The 23,096-nt window shown below is 45.4% G+C and overlaps 1 protein-coding gene across 1 annotated transcript; it reads left to right on the forward strand.

Moving 5' to 3' along the window:
* The first annotated feature begins 4,351 nt into the window (after positions 1-4,351).
* On the forward strand, positions 4,352-9,639 carry LOC132583484 (olfactory receptor 6F1-like). Its single transcript, XM_060255115.1, has 2 exons — positions 4,352-4,448; positions 8,681-9,639. Exons 1-2 carry the CDS (start codon positions 4,352-4,354, stop codon positions 9,637-9,639), a joined length of 1,056 nt encoding a protein of 351 aa, XP_060111098.1.
* Positions 9,640-23,096: the final 13,457 nt, after the last annotated feature.

Raw genomic sequence — 23,096 nt, forward strand, 5'->3', positions numbered from 1 at the left:
GGAACTGCATCGGTTGTGGCAGGGGCGAGGTGGCTAATCCCAACGCCTCAACTAGGCGGGGGGTGATTAGGTCCCTGTTACACCCTGAGTCGATCAGCGCTCGGGCGTGCATGAATCTCTTTAGGTTAGGGTAAGGAGGGTGGTACTTATGCTGTTAGATCTATCGGCTGCATTCGATACGGTAGGCCATCAGTTGCTGATCTGCCACCTCGCTGATGCAGGGATACAGGGGTTGGCCTTGCAATGGCTTTCCTCTTTCCTTGATGGTCAGGGACAAAGGGTGGTGATTGGGGGAGAATTGTTCCAGAGGCACGCACTTAATTGTGGGGTGCCTCAGGGGGCAGTGCTCTCTCCAATGTTGTTTAGCATCTCTATGCGCCCCCTTGCCCAGATTGTCTGGAGGTATGGATTGGGTTGCCACCAGTATGCTGATGACACCCAGCTCTATCTACTGATGGACGGACGGCCTGACTGCATCCCAGAAAATCTGGATCTGGTGCTGCAAGCTGTGGCATGTTGGTTCAGGCTGAGTCAATTGAAGTTGAATCCAGCAAAGACAGAGGTCCTTTACCTGAGTCGTTGCGGTCTGGCCAGGGAAATTCCCTTACCAGCATTTGACGATGCGCCACTGACAATGGCGCACAAGGTCAAGAGCTTGGGGGTGCTGCTGAAGCTTGCCCTGACAATGGAGGCCCAGATAGCAGCCACTGCCAAATCCTCCTTCTTCCATCTATGGTGATGAGGCAGTTGGTCCCCTTCCTGAAGCGTGACAACCTGGCAACAGTGAACCATGTTATGGTCACCTTGAGGTTGGACTACTGTAATGTTCTCTACTTAACATAAGAACATAAGAGAAGCCATGTTGGATCAGGCCAATGGCCCATCCAATCCAACACTCTGTGTCACACAGTGGCCAATATATGTTTGTGTGTGTGTGTATATATATACACACACACACACTTATGCATACATACATATACACACATACACACACATATTATGCTGTGGCTAATAGCCACTGATGGACCTCTGCTCCATAGGTTTCTCCAATCCCCTCTGGATAATCTGACACTATTGATAACATATTAATCATTTGATAATATTGATAATTTCACATTAAGATTTTCCCCCTCACAAACATAAGAACATAAGAGAAGCCATGTTGGATCAGGCCAATGGCCCATCCAGTCCAACACTCTGTGTCACACAGTGGCCAATATGTGTGTGTGTGTGTATACACACACACACACACATATACATACACACACATAGATAGATAGATGATAGATAGATGATAGATAGATAGATAGATAGATAGATAGATAGATAGATAGATAGATAGATAGATAGATAGATAGATATACATACACACTGTGGCTAATACCTTTAAAGCCCTATATGGCCGAGGACCTGCCTACCTTAGGGACCGCCTCTCTATGGTAGGCAGGTCCTTGGCCATATAGGGCTTTAAAGGTATTAGCCACAGTGTGTGTGTGTGTGTGTGTGTGTGTGTATAGATAGATAGATAGATAGATAGATAGATAGATAGATAGATAGATAGATAGATAGATAGATAGATAGATAGATAGATATACATACACACTGTGGCTAATACCTTTAAAGCCCTATATGGCCGAGGACCTGCCTACCTTAGGGACCGCCTCTCTATGGTAGGCAGGTCCTTGGCCATATAGGGCTTTAAAGGTATTAGCCACAGTGTGTGTGTGTGTGTGTGTGTGTGTGTGTGTGTATATATATATATATATATATATATATATATATATATACTTGCGCTGCCCCTGTGCCGAACCTGGAAACTACAGCTAGTGCAGAATGTGGCGGCCAGGCTGCTATTGGGACTTCCCAGGTGGGAGCATTGTGGGAACTGCACTGGCTGCCAATAGTGTACCGGATTCGTTACAAGGTGCTGGTTATTACCTTTAAAGCCCTGTATGGTCTAGGACCTGCCTACCTTAGGGACTGTCTCTCCCCACATGTTCACCAGAGGGTACTTCGATCTGGATTGTAAAATCTATTAGTAATCCCTGGGCCGAAGGAGGCCAAACTAAAGGCCACCAGAGAGCAGGTCTTCTCAGTGGCAACCCCCCACTGGTGGAACCAATTTCCAGAGGAGGTGAGGCCTTACGGGACTTTGCTCATTTCTGCAGGTCCTGCAAGACTGCTCTCTTCCAGATGGCTTTTAATTGATGTACAGCCTACATCATAGGAATCTGGAGAAATGCCGTTGCCACTGGAAATATACAATATCTGATGAGATTAGCACCAAAACTATTTGAATTGTTTTAAACTGTAGAATTGTGATTTTATAATATAATTGTTTTAATTGTTATTATGATTTATGTTGTGAGCTGCCCTGAGCCTGCCTTGGGGGGGAGGGCGGGATATAAATCAAATAAATAAATAAATAAATAAAATAAGAGTGATCACCTCTGTTAAAATAATCCAGGGGAGTGTACAGTCCCTGGGCAAGTCTCTATGAATTGCTCTGGGAATCTCTTGAACACTGGCAACCAGCACACTGTGAAATCTTTGATTATTTCTACAGAGATCAAATTTTAGTTTGGGTTGTGATTATATATACATCTTAAACTGTCTATTGAGGGTTTCTTTCTTTTATTTCAGACTAAGTGAGTTGGAACAAGACACTCAATAAATAACACTAGAAAACCCATGTAAGAGTAAAGATGCAGAATATTAGATGCATACCTGAGCATCCGCACTCTTCATAATGCATGAATGAGCATATAACTGGTAGATGGTTTCATTGAATTGGATCCAACCAGTTTTTCGAAAGGGAAAGAGTTCCCCCTCCCTTTTGACCAGCAAAAAGGCTATGCTGGGGATTATGGCTTATATGTACAAAATTCTTATGGGATGTGGATTGGAGGGAAATAGATGAAGTTGAGTGAAAAAGCTTGAGTGGATCAGGGCTTCTGACCTTTGATGGAGTACCAATTTGGACTGGTAGTCCCTGGCACAAGAGTGATCTGGCTGCCACTTTTGGTCCTGGTCCCAACCTGGTGGAACTATCTCTATTGAGACCCAGACCCTGAGGAACCTGATTCAATTCTGCAGGGCTGTAAGATGGAGGTGTTCCATCTTACATATGGTCAAAAAAAAATGGTTAGAGTGATCACTTGGCCTCCCACTCTCCTTCCCTTTTTCTCCCCTCTCCTTTCCCTCCCCATTTTTTTTTACTCCATCCATATCTTGATTCTGTCCTTTTTTCTTTTTTGCTGTTAAACAGAATTTTAGATTGACTGCTCTAACTGTTACTGGTAGACTGAAACACCACCTGTTATAATAGATTAATTCAAATAGGCAGCCATGTTGGTCTGAAGTAGTAGAACAAAATAGGAGTCGATTGCACCTTTAAGACCATCTCAATTTTATTCAGAACTTAAGCTTTCGTGTGCATGCACACTTCTTCAGATGTCTGAAGAAGTGTGCATGCACACGAAAGCTTACATTCTGAATAAAACTAAGTTGGTCTTAAAGGTGCAATCGACTCCTATTTTGTTCTAATAGATTAATTGTTAGGTGAGAAAATATCAGGTTTTATAGTCTTTATTAATGCTGTAAATAACTTTAAATTGTATTATGTCTATATGATGTATATATTGTTGAAACCCACCCAGAGCCCTGCTTGTGAGGATGTGAGTAGGATGCAAATTAAATAAATACATAATGAGATCAGACCATACAAGTTAGAATGGATAATATAAGAGTATATATACTGGCATACCTGTGGTTTTACAAATTATAAAAAAGATATCAATTTTGTGTCAAAATGTCAAATGTTATGTCAAAAGAAGGTTTTCTATATTTGCAGACATTTAGACATAGTTAAAAAACCAACACCTTGCATAGATATTGGTGTTATGAGTTGAGTTCTGCAGTGTCTACCAATTCCCTACAGAATTCTCTGTAAGTTGCCCAAAACCTCCCCCCTTCCAACTCTGTCTGCTCTCACAATGAGGGAAAATGCAAACATTACATCACAGATGTGGCAACATCACTTCCTGTTGTAGGGTATAGCACTTTATGAATTTCCCTGGTTTCCATGGTTTTTGTCAGATAATTTGAGTGAATCCTGGACTATTGCCCACGTACCCCTTGAATGAAACACTACACAAGTTACGGGTTAAACTGGGAATTTTATTTACACATAAACTGATCTGCACCATTACATACATTTTAAAGCATGGGTTGCGCTTAAAGCAAGTTTCCTAACAGGGCAAACCCATCCCAACTCAGGGCAGGGTCTAAAAGTTTCCTACCCATCACTGCCCGCATACCAGTGCATAGAGGGGATGGGAGAGCATAGCCCATGAATGCCCATGAATGTGAAGCCTTAAGGCTGGTCATACGCTTCCCTGACCCCAAAGAGGCTCAAGACCAGGCCACTCAGACTGCCAAACCTCTAGGTAGCCCAATTGAGGACCCCCCGTATTTCTGATATCTTAGGGTGCTTGAAACCACCTTCAACCCGTGTTTTTCCTGCCATCCCAGTTTGGGCATAAACAGTGATACCATGCCTATTTATGGCTCACCCTCTCTGACCATATGGAGCAGGTGAAAAAAGGCCCCCTCACAGTCAATTTAAATGAGACCCCAAATATTCCTGCTCAGCCCCATAACTGGCGACTAGCTAATACTGCATGGCCTTAACAAGAGGCCAGGTGGGTGGGGAGCTCGTGCTGGACCAGAATGGTCAGGGATGGTGGTGGCTGCCAGATCTGGCTGGCCAGCCCCTCCCTGATTGGTGAACTCTCCCATGCCAAGCCTGAATCGGCTCTCCCCACCCTTGTAATTCCATCCAAGGAAGTGGGAGGTGGGCAATTGCCAGAGGCTGGGTAATAGCCTCCACCAGTTCTGTGCAAAGTGATAGTGTCACTTCCAAGGTCCCTTCCTCATGGCTCACCCACATTGCTTTGCTAAATTTTACATTATTGTTTATTATCCAAATTTCATATTTGTTTAGTCTATCTCTATTTGACTTTTTATAATTATTAATGTGCTGATTCCAGATGCTTGTTGTAGCAGTCAATCAAACCACAATCACAGAATTTATTCTCCTAGGATGCGAGGAATCTTCATAATCTACAAATTCTCCTTTTTGTGATATTTTTGAGCATCTGCATGATAACTATATCTGGCAGTATCTTCATCTTGATTGCTGTGTCAGTTGACTAGAGCCTGGAAAGTCCATTCTATACATTTGAATCAGGTTCAGAGAAGTGATGCTTGGGTCCTGAGCCTCAATGTTTTCAATGCTAGTCCTTAATCTGGGATATTATAAAATCAGGAAACATAAAAGTGCCTTTTAGGCGGTATACAGTGCATTTCCTTCATTGTATATGTGTGTGTGTGTGTGACTTCCCAATAGTAGGGGACTATTTCTGGACAGAGAAGTCCTGATTGCCCATTCCATCTGGAAATTAAGCACTGGTCAGAGAATGGTTAATTTTTTGTTGTACTTGACAAGATCTGCATCTGATTAAACTAGAAACTTCCAATGCAGAAAGATATATTTGGACAGACAAGTCCTGGTTGCCCATTCCTGATGAGATCCCCAAATGTTACCCACCCAAGACTGCACCCCATATCTCCAGAAAATTTTCAATCTGGAGCTGATAACCCTAAGGAAAACTGATCTCTGTTGGCATGAAAAGGAGGAGAGAAGAAAGCAGGAAAAGGGGAAAGGCTAGGGAGGCTTTCAGGAAAGGGAAAGAGGAAATGGGGGGGGGGAATGAGATTACGCCCACAAGTCCTTGCAGGTTCCTGCTTGTTTATTACATTTAACCTTTATTTTTCAGCCAACAGAGATTTGGCCTGTTGTATTAGTAAATATTCCCAAATGGAATATAATGCAAACTGATCCCTGTTGTTGAAGTGCCTCTATTAAATATTATTATTTGGTTATAATTAATGAAACAAGCACCCAATTTGTTGATTTGTTTGTGACTTTCATCACTTCTCCTTTTGCCTCCAGAATATATAAATATATTGTGTTGTTGTTGTTACATGCTCAGACAATGGATTTACTTTTCTCTTCAAAGCTGTCATTGGCACTGGTGTCTTGGAGCTTCCTCAGGCCCAGCTAGCTGTCTGGGCCCAGCCATGGTGTCCCCAGAATCTGAATTTGATCAAATCAAGACAACTTCTGAAATGAGATATGTAACAGAAGATAAAGCACAGAAATGCATTTGGAAGACAGTGTATTCGAAGGTTTGTATATCTTCTCCATTCCCTTTATTCCCCTTGTTCGAATGAAAGAACACTTCTGAGATCCAACCCTATGATTTGGATCCAAGCACCATTGTTTTAGACTATTTCTTCAAATGGACTTCCTATGCAAGCAGAACAGAAAGTTGCATCAACATACAGGAACCTAAATCCTATGGTTTGTACCCAGCCTTTTCCTTTTATAAAGCTTTAAGGCGCTTATATTGTGAGGAAAAACCCCCCTTACAGAACATCATAGTCACCAACTTGGTTGCCAGAGCACCTGGAAAAGTAAATCACACACGTCTGGCCAGAGAGTGTGAGGGAACCTATCCAGGGGCAAAAGGGACTTATGCAGTACTAGCAGCCATAACGCTATGAAGGCACTCAAGACTGGTACAAGAGTGCCCACCAGGAGAACAGAGGGCTTTTCGCAGCTCTGTATGACGTCCATCTCGGCCACGGAGCGGAAGAGACTGTGCCGCCAGGAGCTATCCAGGTGAACGGTTTTGAAGCACTGACCATGGAATCCACCGTGGAGGGCTAACACCACACGCAGCCAGGCCAGACTCCATTACAGCACAGCGAATGGCTCACGTACATGTCAGATGTCACCAGCGATTGCTAGCAGCCGACCCACCCCAGGGGTGTCTAAATCATCCAACCACCACTTTCTTTGTCCAGTGGAACTTAAAACAAAGACTGGTGCCAAGAAGACTAAAGAAGAGGAAGACCATCTTCAGCCAGAGCCAAGTTCCTTTGTGTAAACCGGGTGTTACCTAGGCTATAATTTGACTCTCTATTGTCACCCTTTTAGATAAGTTTAACAGTATTAAGCCTCTCCCCATTCTTCTCTGTAATGTTACCCTGGAGCATCCCCACCCTGATCCATTTCAACCTGAAAGTTCACTCAGGTATCTTTGGACCAAGCTTGTTCATTGGTCAGTCATGGGCACCCAATTAGGTGCCACCAATTAACTTGCTATTGGCTACTGCAGAAGTCCAGCCCTTATGGTCACTGCAGAACCTCCCCTTTCTCCTCCCTGTATCTCCCATCCCCTGAGGGTCTAAAGTAGGCTATTTAACCTCTGACCCAACTCCACTCATGTGTGCATCTAGCAGTATCCTACTTCCACTGTCTAGATCCATCCCCGATTCCTGATCAGTTTTGGGTCCATTTCCCCTGTCCTCTATCGTCGCCATTGGAGCACTCTTGAAGACTACAATCGGTAAATATCACCCTGTTTGTCTACCCATGTGTTGTCTCTATCTCTCTATCTATTTTTCGTATGACTGTATGTATGATTTTATGAGTATTTTATCTTGTATGGAAGCCTATATTTTTCTGAATAATTTTTAATTGTTTTACTTAATTAGAGTCCCTAATATTTTAAGCATTAATTTCTGGATGTGGAATCTTATATACACAGCTAAAAAGATCCTGATTAAGCCAGGTGCCCACCTGACAATTCCCCAACCTCGTTTTGAGGGCATTTTGGCTTACAATATGAGGAACCTAGCATGACGAATACATGTACATAAACAGGGTTTATTTTGTGTGTGTGGATAATGCACATATGGATGCACTTCTGAACACATATATCCCCATATGGATGGTGATGCTCATGTGGACCCTGCTGAATGGACATCTTTGGATGATGTTAGGAATATGTCATTCCTATTTCAGTCCAATTGATGTTGAGTGTGACTGGTAGTTTACAGTTAGAACTGGATTAGGAACTATATGTAATTTGAATATTGTATATGAAATTTTAGCATCTGATTCTTCAGTTATATGTGATGATATTATACGCATTAAACTCAGGCCCTTGTTTTCATTTTGCCAATTAGAAATTGCACAAAGCGTGCATGTAGAAACTATTTAATTTTTTGATAGTTTTGTAGCACAAATAACAGAGTTAATCTTGAGCATAGTTGAGAAGGTGCAGTACCAGACCTTCACCTCAGACATTGTGGTCACCAAGGGTGCATTTATTAAGTACTTGCAGGGATACTTTATTAATTGCTAAAGAGTTTTATGTTTTACTTCATAAACTACCTAAAACAGGTTCTCTGGAGAGGTAGCATATGCATTTTCTAAATAAATAGATGAATAAAGCACACTAATGACATGTCTAAAGGCACCTCTGCCTTCCCTCCACCATCATAAATGGCTGCATTCTACCCATGTGGAATAATAACACAATGCAGAGGAGATAAAATCTATCCACCATAGCTGGCATCTCAGTCTACACAAACAGGAATGGGTTTCCAGTGTATGGTAGCCAGATCACCGGGAGTGGGGTATTTATTAATTTGGTTTTTACATTCCAAGGAATTTCCTGTGCCCATGTCAACAGCAAATCATCCCTCAGAATGACAATACTGATTTTGTGTTTCTCATCTTCCTTCTCTTCATTTATGCTTTCAGGTGGAATCATACTTAGAAGTCCAAATCAAACCGTGATCACAGAATTCATCCTCCTGGGTTTTGGTAACCTTCATCTTCTAAGGATCCCCACTTTTATGATATTTCTTACTATCTATATAATTACAATAGTGGGAAATCTCATGATTATAATGACAGTGACGATTGACCATAGCCTTCATAACCCCATGTACTTCTTCCTAGGAAACCTCTCCTTCCTGGAATTATGGTATACCACCAGTGTGGTCCCAAAGATGTTGAAAACCTTTCTGAAAGGCCATGAGACTATTTCTTTCTCAGCATGCCTTCTCCAGTTTTATGTCTTTGGCTCACTAGCAGTTGCTGAATGTTTCCTCCTAGCAGCTATGTCTTATGACCGCTACATAGCTATATGCTGCCCACTGCATTACACTAGTAGGATGAATTTCAAGATGTGCCTTTTGTTTGTGGTAGGGTCATGGGTTTCTGGGTTCCTCTCTTTGGTGGTCACCATGCCAATGGTTTCCATGTTGCCCTTCTGTGAGTCTAATGAGATTGATCATTTCTTCTGTGATTTGGCTCCTATTGTTAAACTTGCCTGTGGAGACACACAAAAAGTGAGGATCCCTGCTTTCATTATTGCTTCCATGGTGTCCTTTTCTCCATTCCTTCTAACTGTTCTGTCCTATTACAAAATTATTTCTACAATTCTGAAGATTCCATCAGCCACAGATAAACGGAAAACTTTTGCTACCTGCTCCTCACATCTGACTGTTGTTACAGTATTTTATGGAACGTTAATGGTAGTATATGCTGGCCCTACAACGATTCAGTGGCCAAATCTAAGGAAAGTTTTTTCTGTGCTTTATATAGTAGGGACACCTATGCTTAATCCTATCATATATAGCTTGAGGAACAAAGAAATTCAAAATGCAATGAGAAAGCTGTTCAATAGAAACGCTGCACTGATGCACATTAAGTGAATGAGGAGAACTTCAGTTGTCCCATAGCATTTTATGTTTAAAAGTTATTGCTACCACACGTGTTAGATACTCAGCTATCTAAGAGGATTGAAGGACTCACCTTGAATTTATATGGAAAAGCGTTGTATATATTCTATAAATGCATGCATATTGCTATCAAGGATTTGGGTTTCTTATAACTCGTTTTGTCATGTTGTCAATACAAGTATAACCATGACAGATTATATAGCACACAAAAGATTATGACTGGAATCTAATGATTTTTTTTTCAATACCATCAGGTTTGATCCTTACTATAGATTGTTTTCGCTTACCTCGCAGTCACAATCCTGTTCCCTCCGCAGCATCTGGTCAGATTTCCCACATCAGCGCTAAAGTTAAGGAAGTGCCACGGCTTTTGCGTAGCAAACGTAAACTGGGTTTTAGCAGTTTACATTTGCTACACAAAAGCCGCAGCACTTCCTGTAACTCCGGCACAGATGGTGGGAAATCCGACAGACGCTGCGGAGGGAACAGGATTGTGACTGAGAGGTAAGCTATGTGCAAAAACGGTCATAGCCTCTACCTCACATGATTTTTTCCATGCAGGAAATCCCCAGAAAAGAATCACCAGATGGAAATTGTTTGGATTCAATCCTCCATTTGCTTTATTTAGAGAAAAGGCAAAACAGCTTATACTTTTAAGATTTGTTTTAGGCATTACTTATGCCATTTCCCCAGAAAACCTAATACTATTTAAAAAAAAAAGATTTTGTACCTCTGCTTACTTTTCTCATGATTTATGGGATAGGTGCAAAGTTCAGTTTAAAATGTAAACATGATAATTGTAAACCCCACCCTCAAAACCTGAAATATATTTAAATAAACATTTTCCTGTGATTAAAGTACACCTTCAGCATAATACTGGCTTATTCTCTCTTTTGCCCACTTTCATACCATATCCAAAATGTTTCATTATTCTGGAGATTTTACAGGATATTGATTCTATCCAATGTTAAAAATGTGTCTTTCATTTAAAAAAAAAATCCAGAGATCTGCTATACATTATGAACAGTATTTATTGCAAAGCCAAAAGGCCCTTGCAGATCAAAGAAACAGTCAAAAATAATCAGCATTATACCAGGGATTTCAAGGGTCTGCCAAGATAGTTCATATTTATGAAAGGATTACTTACACAACCAGGTAATATCAGGCTCTGTACCAAAAATCTCAAAACTGAGCTAGTATGGTGCAGTAGTTAATAGTGTTGGACTGGGATCTGGAAGACTCAGAATCCCCACTCTGCATGTAAGCTCACTGGGTGATATTGAGGCAGTCACTTTCTGTCTCAGCCTAACCTAACTCTCTGGATTTTTGTTGTAAGGATAGGATGAAGGACAAGAGAACCTTGTTGTAAGCAGCTATTGAGGGAAAAGAAGAAGAAAGAACATTGTATTAAGTTACTTATAGTGACCCAATCCACAAGACGTTCAAGGCAAGGGACAAGCTGAGATGGTTTACCATTGCACTCCTATGCATAGCAACCCTGACCTTCCTTGGTGGTCTCCCATCAAAGTATTAACTATGGCTAGCCTTGCTTAGTTTCCAAGTTTATTTTATTTATTTAGTAGACTTATATTCCACCTTTTCCCGTAGACGGGCTCAAGGCGGATCACAACATATAAAAATAAAAATCTACATATCAAAGTTAAAACACCAAATTAAAATTAACAGTAAAAACAATAAATAAAACGCACCACTAGTAGACAGGGCACAGCATATCAATAACCAGTTATAGGCCCACCTTAAATGATGGTAATAACAATAGGATAGCACTGTAATAAAGCATGATGTCACCACAAAGGAGACCAAATGATGGAATAATAGGATGCCCGCTGCCTCAACCATAGGCCCGGCGAAACAGCTCCGTCTTGCAGGCCTTATGAAATGGCAGTAATTCAGGTAGGGCCCGGATATCCACAGGGAGCTGATTCCACCAGGCAGGGGCCAGGGCTGAAAAGGCCTTGGCCTTGGTTGAGGCAAGTCAGACGTCCTTAGGGCCAGGGGTGGTCAGGAGGTGTTGCGTAGTCAATTGTAATTACCTCTAGGGCATATATGAGGAAAATTTTAACAAGCTCAGGCTAAGCTAGACTAGTCAAGCTGCTATTGAGGGGAAAGTGGGGGATTCATAAGGTAAGAAGCAGCTGCTGAAGCAATGTTTGTGTCATTAGTCTTCTTTCATACCACATATGAACCAAGAACTCTTACAGGATGTGAAGAAATGCATTTTTTGTTGTTGTTGGAAGTTTGAAATGAATAAAACATTCACTCTGAGTTTTAAAAGGTTTCTCCTCTCTGTGTAGAAGACAGGAAAGGGGGGAGTCAGTTCAGTTGCTTTCCATACTTACCTCAGCTACCTTCATACAAATACTAATAGGTCTTGACAATGTGATGATCATCAGGCTTCAGGAAGAAGTTCCTAGAAATCTCCAGGAAAATCCTCTTTGACCTGACCTGACCTAGTCAGTGGGTAGAGAAAGAGCTATAATAAAAACTCCTTGCAGCAAGAAGGAGTTCTCTTTCTTTGGGCAATGAATCCATGAGAGTAGGCAAACGTCTCCAATGAGAAGGCAGCCAATGACCATGTGCTTGCCTAAAAAACCTGAGAAAACTTTAAAGTAAAGGATAATTGGTAGAAATCTCTAACATCTTAAACTAAAATAGGGCCTGTCCTATATTTTTGCTTCTAATAGGTAATGTATAGCTAGAGTGACAGTAATTATATTTTACTAATTTCTTTTGAATCCCTTGCTCAGTCTGGTTCTGTGCTAAAAGTATGCTTGTGAACATTTTCTTTTTAATAAATACTTTATAATTTTTGATGCTGGTAGTGGTTGTGTGTACCATACAGATCTCCATCATCTTTGATGTGCTATTTTAAAAGGAGTTCAAAGGGGAAGGCAGGCATTGGCATGTAGCAATTCCTCCAAGGGCCCACAAAGCAGTAAGCTGATTTTGTGGTGACCAGAGCCAAGGCCTCAGAACTTGGAAGTGGGATTGGAAGTCCTGACTCTCCCAGCAGGCAATCCCTACAAAGGTCAGGTGGTGGTGGTGAGTTACCTGAGAAAGGAAAGCCTCTCCAGGTGTTGAGAAAAACCCTGGAAGAAAGGCTTAAAAAGGGTCTGCAGGCCAGAGCAGGCCCATTCTGCCACACAGGGTAACACTTGTTAACCCATTCATTCAGCTTAAATATTCTTATCATGAACATTATTAAAAGGGATCTGTCTTATTTTTGAACCTCATAATGTTCTGAGATCATAAACATCCACTCTGAGAAATAGCCAAAAACCATAGATCTAAGAATTTTTGCCCAAAGAGAAAACCATAGTTAGGAGAGGAGGAGCTAGAAATTAGGGGAGTCTGTTCTACAGTAGGCTGCACTCCTGAGACAGTTTGCAGGTATTACATCTATGCCCTACAACATCCACAATGTCATGGGCTGGGGCCGGGTCAGGCAAAGTCCAGGGGCAGTCCATGGTCTGTAGCTGGTGAGCAAAGAGGGTCCAAGGCGCCAAAACCGAATCACAGTCCAGGTATCGCAGGTCAGAGGTTCAGAAGCCGAAGTCAGGGGATCCAGAAGCCAAAGTCAAAAGCCAAAGTGGATGCTAGAACGTCAGGTAAGTGACTAGTTGCTTCCACAAAGCCTCCTCCCAAAGCTCACAGCTATATAGCCCTCTGCTGTCTGTTGCCCATTTGGGCTAATTGCTGGCTCAGAGAGGCAGCCAGGATCCTGCTGAGACTCAAGCATCCTCACTCCTAGGAGGGCCAGAATCCTTTCAAAACTCAGGGCTCAGGGAGCATCTTGCTCGTGAGCGTGCCGCCCTCCTCCGATCCCTGAGGTCCTGACGAAGGCGGTCACGCACACGAGCCATCCGAGAGGGTGAGGCAGGGGGGCTTGGATCTTCTCCAGCAGGAGGCAGGGGCACTGGTGCAGGTGACAGGGGCACAGTTTCTTCTGCATGCTCAGCTTCTTCCACAGGATCCCCAGTACCCATGACACTATCCCCCCCACAGGCCCCCCCCTTCGTCGAGGGGCCTGGGAGGTCGGGTGGTCGTTGTGGAACCATTGCACCAAGTCCGAGGCATGAAGATTGTCCATGGGCTCCCAAGACCGGTCTTCCGGGCCGTATCCCTCCCAGTCCACAAGGTACTGGAGGCCTCCACGATGGTACCAGGAGTCCAGGATCTGGCACACCTCATATTCTTCTTCGTCATCCACCAGCACCGGTGGTGGCAGTGGTGGGAAGGAGGCCGAGCTGGGTCGGGGGGGGCTGGAACAAGGAGGGAGCAATGAAACACAGGGTGAATGCGGAGGTGGGGTGGCAACTGGAGCCTGAAGGCGACGGGGTTTATTTGTTCCATGACGGGGTAGGGTCCAATGAACCACGCATCCAGCTTGTGAGACTGACCAGGCCGGCGCAGGTAGCAAGTTGAGAGCCACACATGATCCCCCGGCTGCACTGGAGGGCCTTCTTGCCTCTTCCAATCCGCAGCCAGTTTATATGCCTCCTTGGCCCGCTGTAGCTGCTCTCAGAGCAAGTCTTGGCTGGTGCGGAGTTCTTGCAGGTAGGCATCAATGGCGGGGACATTTGTGGGTGGCAGGATCGCCGGGAAGAACTGAGGGTGGTACCCATAGGTTGCAGCAAACGGGGTCATTTGGGTGGATGAATGGACCGCGTTGTTGTATGCAAACTCCTCTAGGGGCAACAGAGTGGTCCAGTCATCCTGCTGGTAACAGGTGTAACAGCGGAGATATTGCTCTAGCGTGGCATTGGTGCGCTCTGTCTGACCATCTGTCTGTGGGTGGTAGGCTGAGGACAGGTGCACTCGAGTACCCAGGCTGGAATGGAGGGCTTGTCAGAACTGAGAGGAGAACTGGGGGCCCCGATCTGAGATCAGGTGGGGTGGAAGTCCGTGCAGATGTAAGATGTGTTGGAGGTAGAGCTGGGCCGTCTCCTGAGCTGTGGGAAGTTTCGGGCACGGAATGAAGTGGGCCATCTTGGTAAATAGGTCGACGACCACCAAGATACAAGTCTGACCCTTGGATCACAGAATTTCTGTGATGAAGTCCATTGAGATGGTATCCCAGGGTCCTGAGGATGTGGGCAAGAGCTGTAACAACCCTGAGGGTTTGGCTGGGATGTTTTTGGCCCGTCGGCAGACGTCACAGGAGCTGACATAACGGGCAACATCGGAGCGAACCCATGGCCACCAGAATTCCCGTGTCAGCAAGTGGGTGGTCTTATGCTGTCCAAAGTGCCCGGCGGGTAACGAGTCGTGGGTCAGGCGTAGCACTTCTGCCTGCAAGGGCCCGGGCGGCGCATAGAGGTGTTCGCGGTGTAGCAGGAGGCCGCCTCGATTCATGAACTCGCCTGTTGAGTCATCTTGGAGTGCCTGGAGGTGTTGCTGGACCCAGCGGGTGCGGTCTCAGTTGAAGCAGGGGCGTATTCCGGTTTCCGCGAGAGCACGTCTGCTTTCCGGTTCAGGGTATGGGGGATGTAGGAGACCCGGAAGTCGAAGCGGGAGAAGAATAGGGACCACCAGATCTGGTGCTGGTTGAGATGGCAGCTGGTCTGGAGTTGCTCCAAGTTCCGGTGGTCGGTGAGCACTTGAACAGTTTGGCGAGCCCCTTCGAGGTAATGTCTCCAAACCTCAAAAGCTGCCTTGATCGCAAGCAACTCCCTCTCTCAGATGGTATAGTTCCTCTCTGCAGCAGTGAGCTGGCGTGAGTAATAGGCACAGGGCTGGACTGGTTGGGATGGCTCCTCGTGCTGGGACAGCACTGCTCCCAGGGCCACGTTGAAGGCATCAGCTTCCACCGTAAAGGGAAGCTGGGGGTCGGGGTACCTCAGGAGTGGCCCGGAGGCAAAGCGGGTCTTCAGGGTGGAGAAGGCGTTATCTGCCTCTGGGGACCAGCGCAAGGGTTCTTTGGGGCGGAGTAGTGGAGTCAGGGGTGTGGTCAGGGATGCATAGGCCGGGATGAATTGCCGATAGTAGTTGGCAAAACCAAGGAACCGCTGCAGGTCTTTGCGATTCTGAGGAGCCTGCCAAATCAGGACCGCTTCCACTTTTCTCGGGTCCATGAGGATTCCCTGCGGTGACACAATGTGACCAAGGAACTCGACGGAGCGCAGGTAAAAGTCACACTTCTCCAGCTTGGCATAAAGGCCATGGGCTCATAGGCGCTGCAGGACCTGGTGGACGTGCTCGGCGTGCTGGGCAGGATTGTGGGAGTAAATCAGAATGTCATCCAGATATATGATCACAAAGCGGTCGAGCAGGTCCCAGAATACGTCATTCATGAACCTCTGGAAGACAACGGGAGTGTTGGACAATCCGAAGGGCATCACCAGGTGCTCGTACTGCCTGTATCGGGTCCCAAACGCGGTCTTCCACTTGTCTCCGGGCCATATGCGCACCAAATTGTATGCTCCACGGAGGTCCAGCTTGGTGTAGATTTGGGCCCCCTTTAAGCGATCCAAGAGTTCAGAGATCAGTGATAGAAGGTACCGGTCACGGATGGTGATCTTGTTCAGGGCCTGGTAGTCATTGCACAGCCGGAGTTCCCCACTTTTCTTCTTCACGTAGAGGACTGGGGCAGACAGAGGAGAGGTTGAGGGTCGGATGAATCCGCGTTTCAGGTTCTTGTCCAGGAAGTCTCGCAGAGCTACTAACTCAGGCTCCGACATTGGGTACAGATGCCCCACCGGGAGTGGTGCCCCAGGTACCAAATCAATGGCACAGTCATAGGGCCAGTGAGGGGGAAGCTGATCAGCTCCTGTCTCTTCAAAGACATCGGCGGAATCCGCATACTTCTGAGGGAGCTGAGGATCACCACTCGGGATGCCGTTTGCTAGAGTGGTGGGAGGAGTCAGATGGGGGCATGGGTCTCGGAAGCATAGTTCCTGCTGGGCCCAGTCCACGATGGGGTTTTGCAGCTTCAGCCAGGAAAGGCCTAGAATCTGTGGGAAGCGAGGCATGCGGGCGACATCAAACTGCAGCTGTTCTTGGTGCTGCTGGACGTGGAAAGTGATGGGACAGGTCTCCTGGGTGACGGGGCCAGAACGGAGGAGGTGCCCGTCAGTAGCCTCCACCAGCATCGGAATCTCTTTTGTCTTCACTAGGATCAGGTGCTGCTTTACAAAGGTGGTATCTACAAAACAGTGGGCCGCTCCCGAGTCCAGCATGGCATACACGAAGAGCCAGTGTCCATCGGGCAGATGGAGTTTGACTGGTAGCAGGAACGGGCCCGGGGTATCAGCCTGCTGTTCGGAGGACCCAGCTAGTCACCCCAGGCTGGAGGGTCCACTTACACCTGGGGCTGCCCTTTTGGCGGTGGTGGCAACGAAGTTCCGGGTATCCGACGCTTAGCAGGGCAGCCAGAGGCATAGTGGCCTGCCATGCCGCAGTAGAGGCACAGATTCCGCGTGCAGCGTCTGGCCTTTTCTTCTGGAGTCAGGCGGGGTCGAGCAGCTCCAAGCTGCATGGGCTCACCCTTGTCTCTGGTACTAGCTGGGGATGGGAGAGGAGCCAAGTGGCACGGCGCAGGGATCTGGCGCCCTCTGGTCTTGGCTTGGCGGCGACTTTCCAGGTGGCCATCGATGAGGAGGCAGAGGGTGATAAGTTCTTGGAGCGTGGGTGGCTGCTCCACCCTGGCCAGTTCATCCAGGACTTCCTCTGCCAACCCCTTGGTAAACTGGTCCATCTGGGCAGCCTCATTCCACGCAAAGTCTTGGGCCAGGAGCTTGAATTCGGTGGCATACTGAGCCACCGAGGATTTGCCTTGTTTCAGGACCCTGATTTTCCGGTTGGCTGTGGCTGCTTGGACTGGGTTTGAGAAGGCAGCAGACAGGTGGGCTTCAAACCCCTGGTAATCAGTCAGTAGGGGAGAGGACTCAACCAGTAGGGGCGTGGCCCACTTGGCTGCCTGCCCCTTTAACAGACTAATAATAAAACACACCTTTGTTTTGTCATTGGGGAAGTCCCGTGCTCTTAGTTCGAAGTACAGCCGACACTGTGCTAGGAAAGTAGGAAATTCTTCCACGGCACTCCCAAATCTGTTAGGTGGGGGAACTGGGCACTTGGCTGGAGCACTGGCCGCAGGTTGTTGCTGCAAGTGCACTATTGCCTGTGTCAGCTGCTGTACCTGGGCTTGGAGGGCAGCCAGTAGTCCTGCGGTTCCACTTGCTTCAGCATCCATCCTGTGGAATGGGTGTTTGTGGTGGTGGAAGCAATCTGTCACGGGCTGGGGCCAGGTCAGGCAAAGTCCAGGGGCAGTCCATGGTCTGTAGCTGGTGAGCAAAGAGGGTCCAAGGCGCCAAAACCGAATCACAGTCCAGGTATCGCAGGTCAGAGGTTCAGAAGCCAAAGTCAGGGGATCCAGAAGCCAAAGTCAAAAGCCAAAGTGGATGCTAGAACATCAGGAAAGTGACTAGTTGCTTCCACAAAGCCTCCTCCCAAAGCCTACAGCTATATAGCCCTCTGCTGTCTGTTGCCCATTTGGGCTAATTGCTGGCTCAGAGAGGCAGCCAGGATCCTGCTGAGACTCAAGCATCCTCACTCCTAGAAGGGCCAGAATCCTTTCAAAACTCAGGGCTCAGGGAGCGTCTTGCTCGTGAGCATGTCGCTCTCCTCCAATCCCTGAGGTCCTGACTAAGGCAGTCACGCACATGAGCCACCCGAGAGGGTGAGGCAGGGGGGCTTGGATCTTCTCCAGCAGGAGGCAGGGGCACTGGTGCAGGTGGCAGGGGCACAGTTTCTTCTGCAGGCTCAGCTTCTTCTGCAGGGTCCCCAGTACCCATGACACACAACATGTAATTTTTTTACCAACTGTGGCTCGTATGTCAACTGCATTATTGCCTTGAAATGTGAATGCAGTCATGGTTATCCATGCATGGATCACATCTGCAACATTCCTCTCCCAGCAGACCAGCTATGGGAACAGCATTCCTATCCCAGCAGCATTCCTAGCCCAACATTGCTAGCCCAGCAGAGCAGCAATGGAAAGAACAGCAATGAGTTGGGAGATTTCCTACCAAATTGGGAGACCTGGCATCTCTAGCTGGAAGATTAAGAAGGCAAGTAGGATTAACTTCTCTGGCTATCATATAGAAGTAGTGAGTGGAGGTGAAGAAGGAGATGTGAGGTAGAAGCAGTGAAAGTATGGCAGATGATGCTGTTTCTAATGTGAATTTGGAATCTTAGGAATCCTCTATTGCTCCTTTAAAAAATATTCTGAATGTTGTATAGTTTCAGCATCCCACTTGTGAGATAGGGCAGGATAAATCCAAAAAAATAATTAAAATTAAATTAAATTAAATTAAATTTGGCTTTGTGTAATTTGTATTATGTTACTAGAGTGCGCTTGCACAGTGTTAAAATCCTGCAAATGATCAACCTTGATGTGAACTACATAAAATTATATGGAAATTATTTCTGTGACAGTGTAAGTGTTCATCGGTGCCCTGACAAGACAACAACTGGGTTCTCTGCTACATCTGCCTGCAAGATTGGGGAGCAGCAGGTTTGTAGCCAGATTTTTTTTAAAATTTAGGGGGCACCTAGCCACCCATGCAACCTTCCTTCCCCAACCACCCCACCAGACCACAGGTTGAGGGCCTACCCCACCACCCCAGCTATTCACATCTCCCCCACTATCCACGTGCAATTTAAGGACCCCCGACCAGTTAACTGGTGAGGTCTTTAAATTGCACAGGAAAGTCAAGGGATGCTCCTACTGCCTCTCTGGTGCAATTTGAATGGTGGGGAAGGGAGGAAGCAGCCCTGAAGCTGCCGCTGAGGCAGGGAGGGAAGGCTTCAGCCACTACCTCCCCCTGGGATTCAAATTGCATGGGAGGGGTGGCAGGAACAGCCCCCAGCCTCCACGTGCAATTTGAAGACCCCTGGCCACCAACCAGCTGGTCAGTGGGGTCTTTAAATTGCTCCTGGAGGGTGGCGGCTACTCCTGCTGCTCCTCCAGCATGATTGGAATTGTGGAGGAGGTGGCTGTAGAGGCCCTACAGTTGCTTGGGGGCCCTGAGTCAGGGAACTGCACCCAGAAGTCAGAGCAGGGCCCCCACAGCCCCCCCCCCATAGCTTTGGGTTTGAGGAGGAGTGGATCATACACATATGGGCTTTAATTATTTTGGTCGAACCATTTGAAGTCTGGCAAAAATATTTGTTTTATTCTTATCCAACAAATGTAGATAAACTTCTAGAGATCTTTGATCCTGCAAGGTGAGGAGGAGACAGGAAAGAAATCAGATGCAATCATTATTTCACATATTTTGTTCTTTACTGAAATACTCAGAATTATTATCAGATCTTTTTAAAAAAAACTGACATCAAGCATCATTACTGAGCACCTCTACTGGTCAAAAGATAATTATTTTAATATATTGTTAATTCAGTGCTACAATGCAAACCCTGCATTATTCAAAAATGAATATTAAATAAGCATGCTAGTTTTTAAGAACAAAATATAAGTGGTCCACTCTTCTCCTTTGCTTGGAGCAGTCAAATTGGCAGGGGGGTAGAAGTCTGACAACAGAATGAGAGAGGGAAGTGTAAGCTGAAATGCCCTCAAAACGAGGTTGGGGAATTAGTCAGGTGGGCACCTGGCTCACTCGGGATCTTTTCCCAATGTATACAAGATTAACCAACCAGAGAGTGATGCTTAAATAATGGGGACTCTAATTTAGTAAAACCAATTATAATTTATTGAGGAAAATATAGTCTTCCATACAGGGTAAAAATACACATACAATCACACATACAGTCCTAGGAAATATAGATAGATGGATAGGGGAACATAAAGGATAGACACACAGGGTAATATTTACCTATCGTAGTCTTCGAGGAAGGCTCCAATGGGCGACGAGTGAGGAAGCGGGTAAGGGACCCGAAACTGATCAGGAATTGGGGATGGATCTATGCAGCGGAAGATGAGATACTGATAGAAGCACACCTGTGGGTAGCTAGTCCACAGGTTATAAGGACTCTCTTGAGCCCTCAGGGGATGGGAGGTATGAGGGAGGAGAAAGGGGAGGCTCTGCAGTGACCATAAGGGCTGGACTACTGCAGTAGCCAATAGAAAGTTCCTTGGTGGCACATAATTGGGTACCTGTTCTTGACCAATGAACTTGCTTGGATCCTGTATACCTGAGAGAACTTTCAGGTTGAAACAGGCCCTGGGGCAGCTCCAAAGTGACAGTGGGGAAGAAGAATAGAGGTGACTACTGGGTGGGGGACATTTAAGATTAGATGGGCTTATCTAAAAAGGTGACAATAGAGAATCAAATACTGGCCTAGGCATCACCCAGATTAGACAAAAGACTTGGCTTTGGCAGGAAATGGTCTTCCTCTTTTTCTATCTTCTTCTGGGTATGAGTCTTTGTCCAGGGTTCTGTTGGACAAAGGGAGCAACAGTTGGGTTGATGGTCCATTCATTGGGCAGATGGGTTGCTTGCAGGCCAAAGGTGACATCTGGTGTGTACGTGAGCTTTCTGTTACGATGAAATGGAGTCAAGCCTGGTGGGAAGATGGCTACGTGTGATGTTAGCCTTCCACGGTGGATTCCATGGTCAGCTCTTCATAACCGTTCGCCTGGATAGCTCCTTGGCAGCGCAGTCTCTTTTGCTCCATGGCTGGCATACGCGACGACGGGGAAGACGTCCGTTGTGCTAGCAGGCATTCTGTACCGGTTTAGAGTGCCCGTATAACTTGTGGCTGCTTGTACACATAAGTCCCTTATGTCCCTGGATAGGTTTGCCCACACTCTGTGGCCAGACGTGTGCGAGCTCACTTCTCCAGGCACCCTGGCAACCATACTGGTGACTATGATGTTCGGAAAGGGGGCTTTTCCTCACAGAAGGATAGAGAATACAATTAAATGAACAGGTATGTATTTTAGTATGTGAGCCATCTTTTATATACTTCTGAGATGTATCCTCAACTTTGACAATCTCATGTCAATGTTAGGGAGAAATCACAAGAAAAAATCCTTCCTTCTTATGATATTGATTATTGATATTGATTATTGATACCTTGTCAAGTAATCTAGATGGTTCTGATTGGAAGAAGAGTTGAATTTAAACCCTGCCCTTCACTTAGAGTCTCAGAGCAGCTAACAATCTTATTTCCTTTCTCTCCCCACAACTGACACCATGTGAGGTAGGTGGGCTTTAAGAACTCTGAGAGAACTGCTCTCAGAGAACCATGATTGACCCAAGGCTACCCAGCATATGACAAGTACAGAAGTGGAGAATCAAACCCAGTTCTCCAGATTAGAGTCTACTGCTCTTAACCACTTCTCAAACTGACTCTCTCATCAGAGTAGATGTCTCCTAAGTTTGGTCAACTAATTTAACTCCACAGCTCACTCCCTCTTCACATTCTAATCTTATCTCAAAATCGTAGTCACTGATCCCTTGTAGTAACCATTCCATGAAACTCCCGATATTTCTATCCGGGAGATCATTCTGACAAATAGTTGGCATCTTTGCATTGTCCCCATCTGTTTCCAATCAACTGCTATGCTTTTGGATGCCAAAAGGAGACATTTGCTGGCCACTCAGACAGACCTAAACTGGTCAGTGGTTTTCAACAAGCCAAAAAGTCTGCTTTTCAAGCTATCATGATATGCTCATTACAAGATGGAACAGCTAAAATGCTACAAAGAAGGCAAAAAGCGAAAGATTGGTTGAAAGTATGTAAATCAAACATAATTATTTACATTAATTAACATTTATGAAGCAAAACATATTCATTTTATTTATGTATGTGTACTTTCTTATACTGTACTTTCCCTAGACTCTTTCACAGTAACATATTAGGACCTTCAGGTGTATTTATTCCTCCTTCATCACAAATGAAAAAAGTCCATTACAAATGGTTTGCCAGGATGGATTTTATTCTAATGTAACTGTAAGTATATTGTGCTGGTAGTATTTATAGGTCATATCCTAAATGGTCATCATTTGCAGAACCATTGTGTAAATAAATTCATATAATTTAGATCAGAAAAATTTCATGAGTACCCTGAGATATCTGTTCAATTGTGCTGAGACTTCTTCAGATCAGTGGATCAGGTCTATCTTAATTCAAAGAAATTGAACAGGAACTCCTTTGGGAAGGCATGATTTCTTTGCCTAAAGGTTAGTAGCTAGTTGTGAGAGAGATGTGGGTGTCTCAGGACAATGTTTGACCGCAAGGTAACTTACCAGTCAGGGTTCCTTCAAAAGAAGAAATGATAGTGGCTTATCTCTACTTTATAACTTAAAACATATCACTGCCCTCACTGAGAGAACTAGAGGATCAGCTGGTTTAAGAGGCATGTTGCATATCCTTGGTAAAGTTGTGGTCCTTGATTTGCCTAGCGTTTCACCAGCTTATTTTTGTGTCTATGTGCAAATCTAGAC

This window comes from Heteronotia binoei, chromosome 15 (assembly GCF_032191835.1).
Source record: "Heteronotia binoei isolate CCM8104 ecotype False Entrance Well chromosome 15, APGP_CSIRO_Hbin_v1, whole genome shotgun sequence".
Lineage (NCBI taxonomy): Eukaryota > Metazoa > Chordata > Lepidosauria > Squamata > Gekkonidae > Heteronotia > Heteronotia binoei.

Coding starts and splice junctions, on each gene's coding strand:
- LOC132583484 (XM_060255115.1), top strand. CDS start 4,352: ATGAATGCCCATGAATGTGAAGCCTTAAGGCTGGTCATACGCTTCCCT. Junction 4,449..8,680: donor TCAGACTGCCAAACCTCTAG/GTAGCCCAATTG, acceptor TTATGCTTTCAG/GTGGAATCATACTTAGAAGT.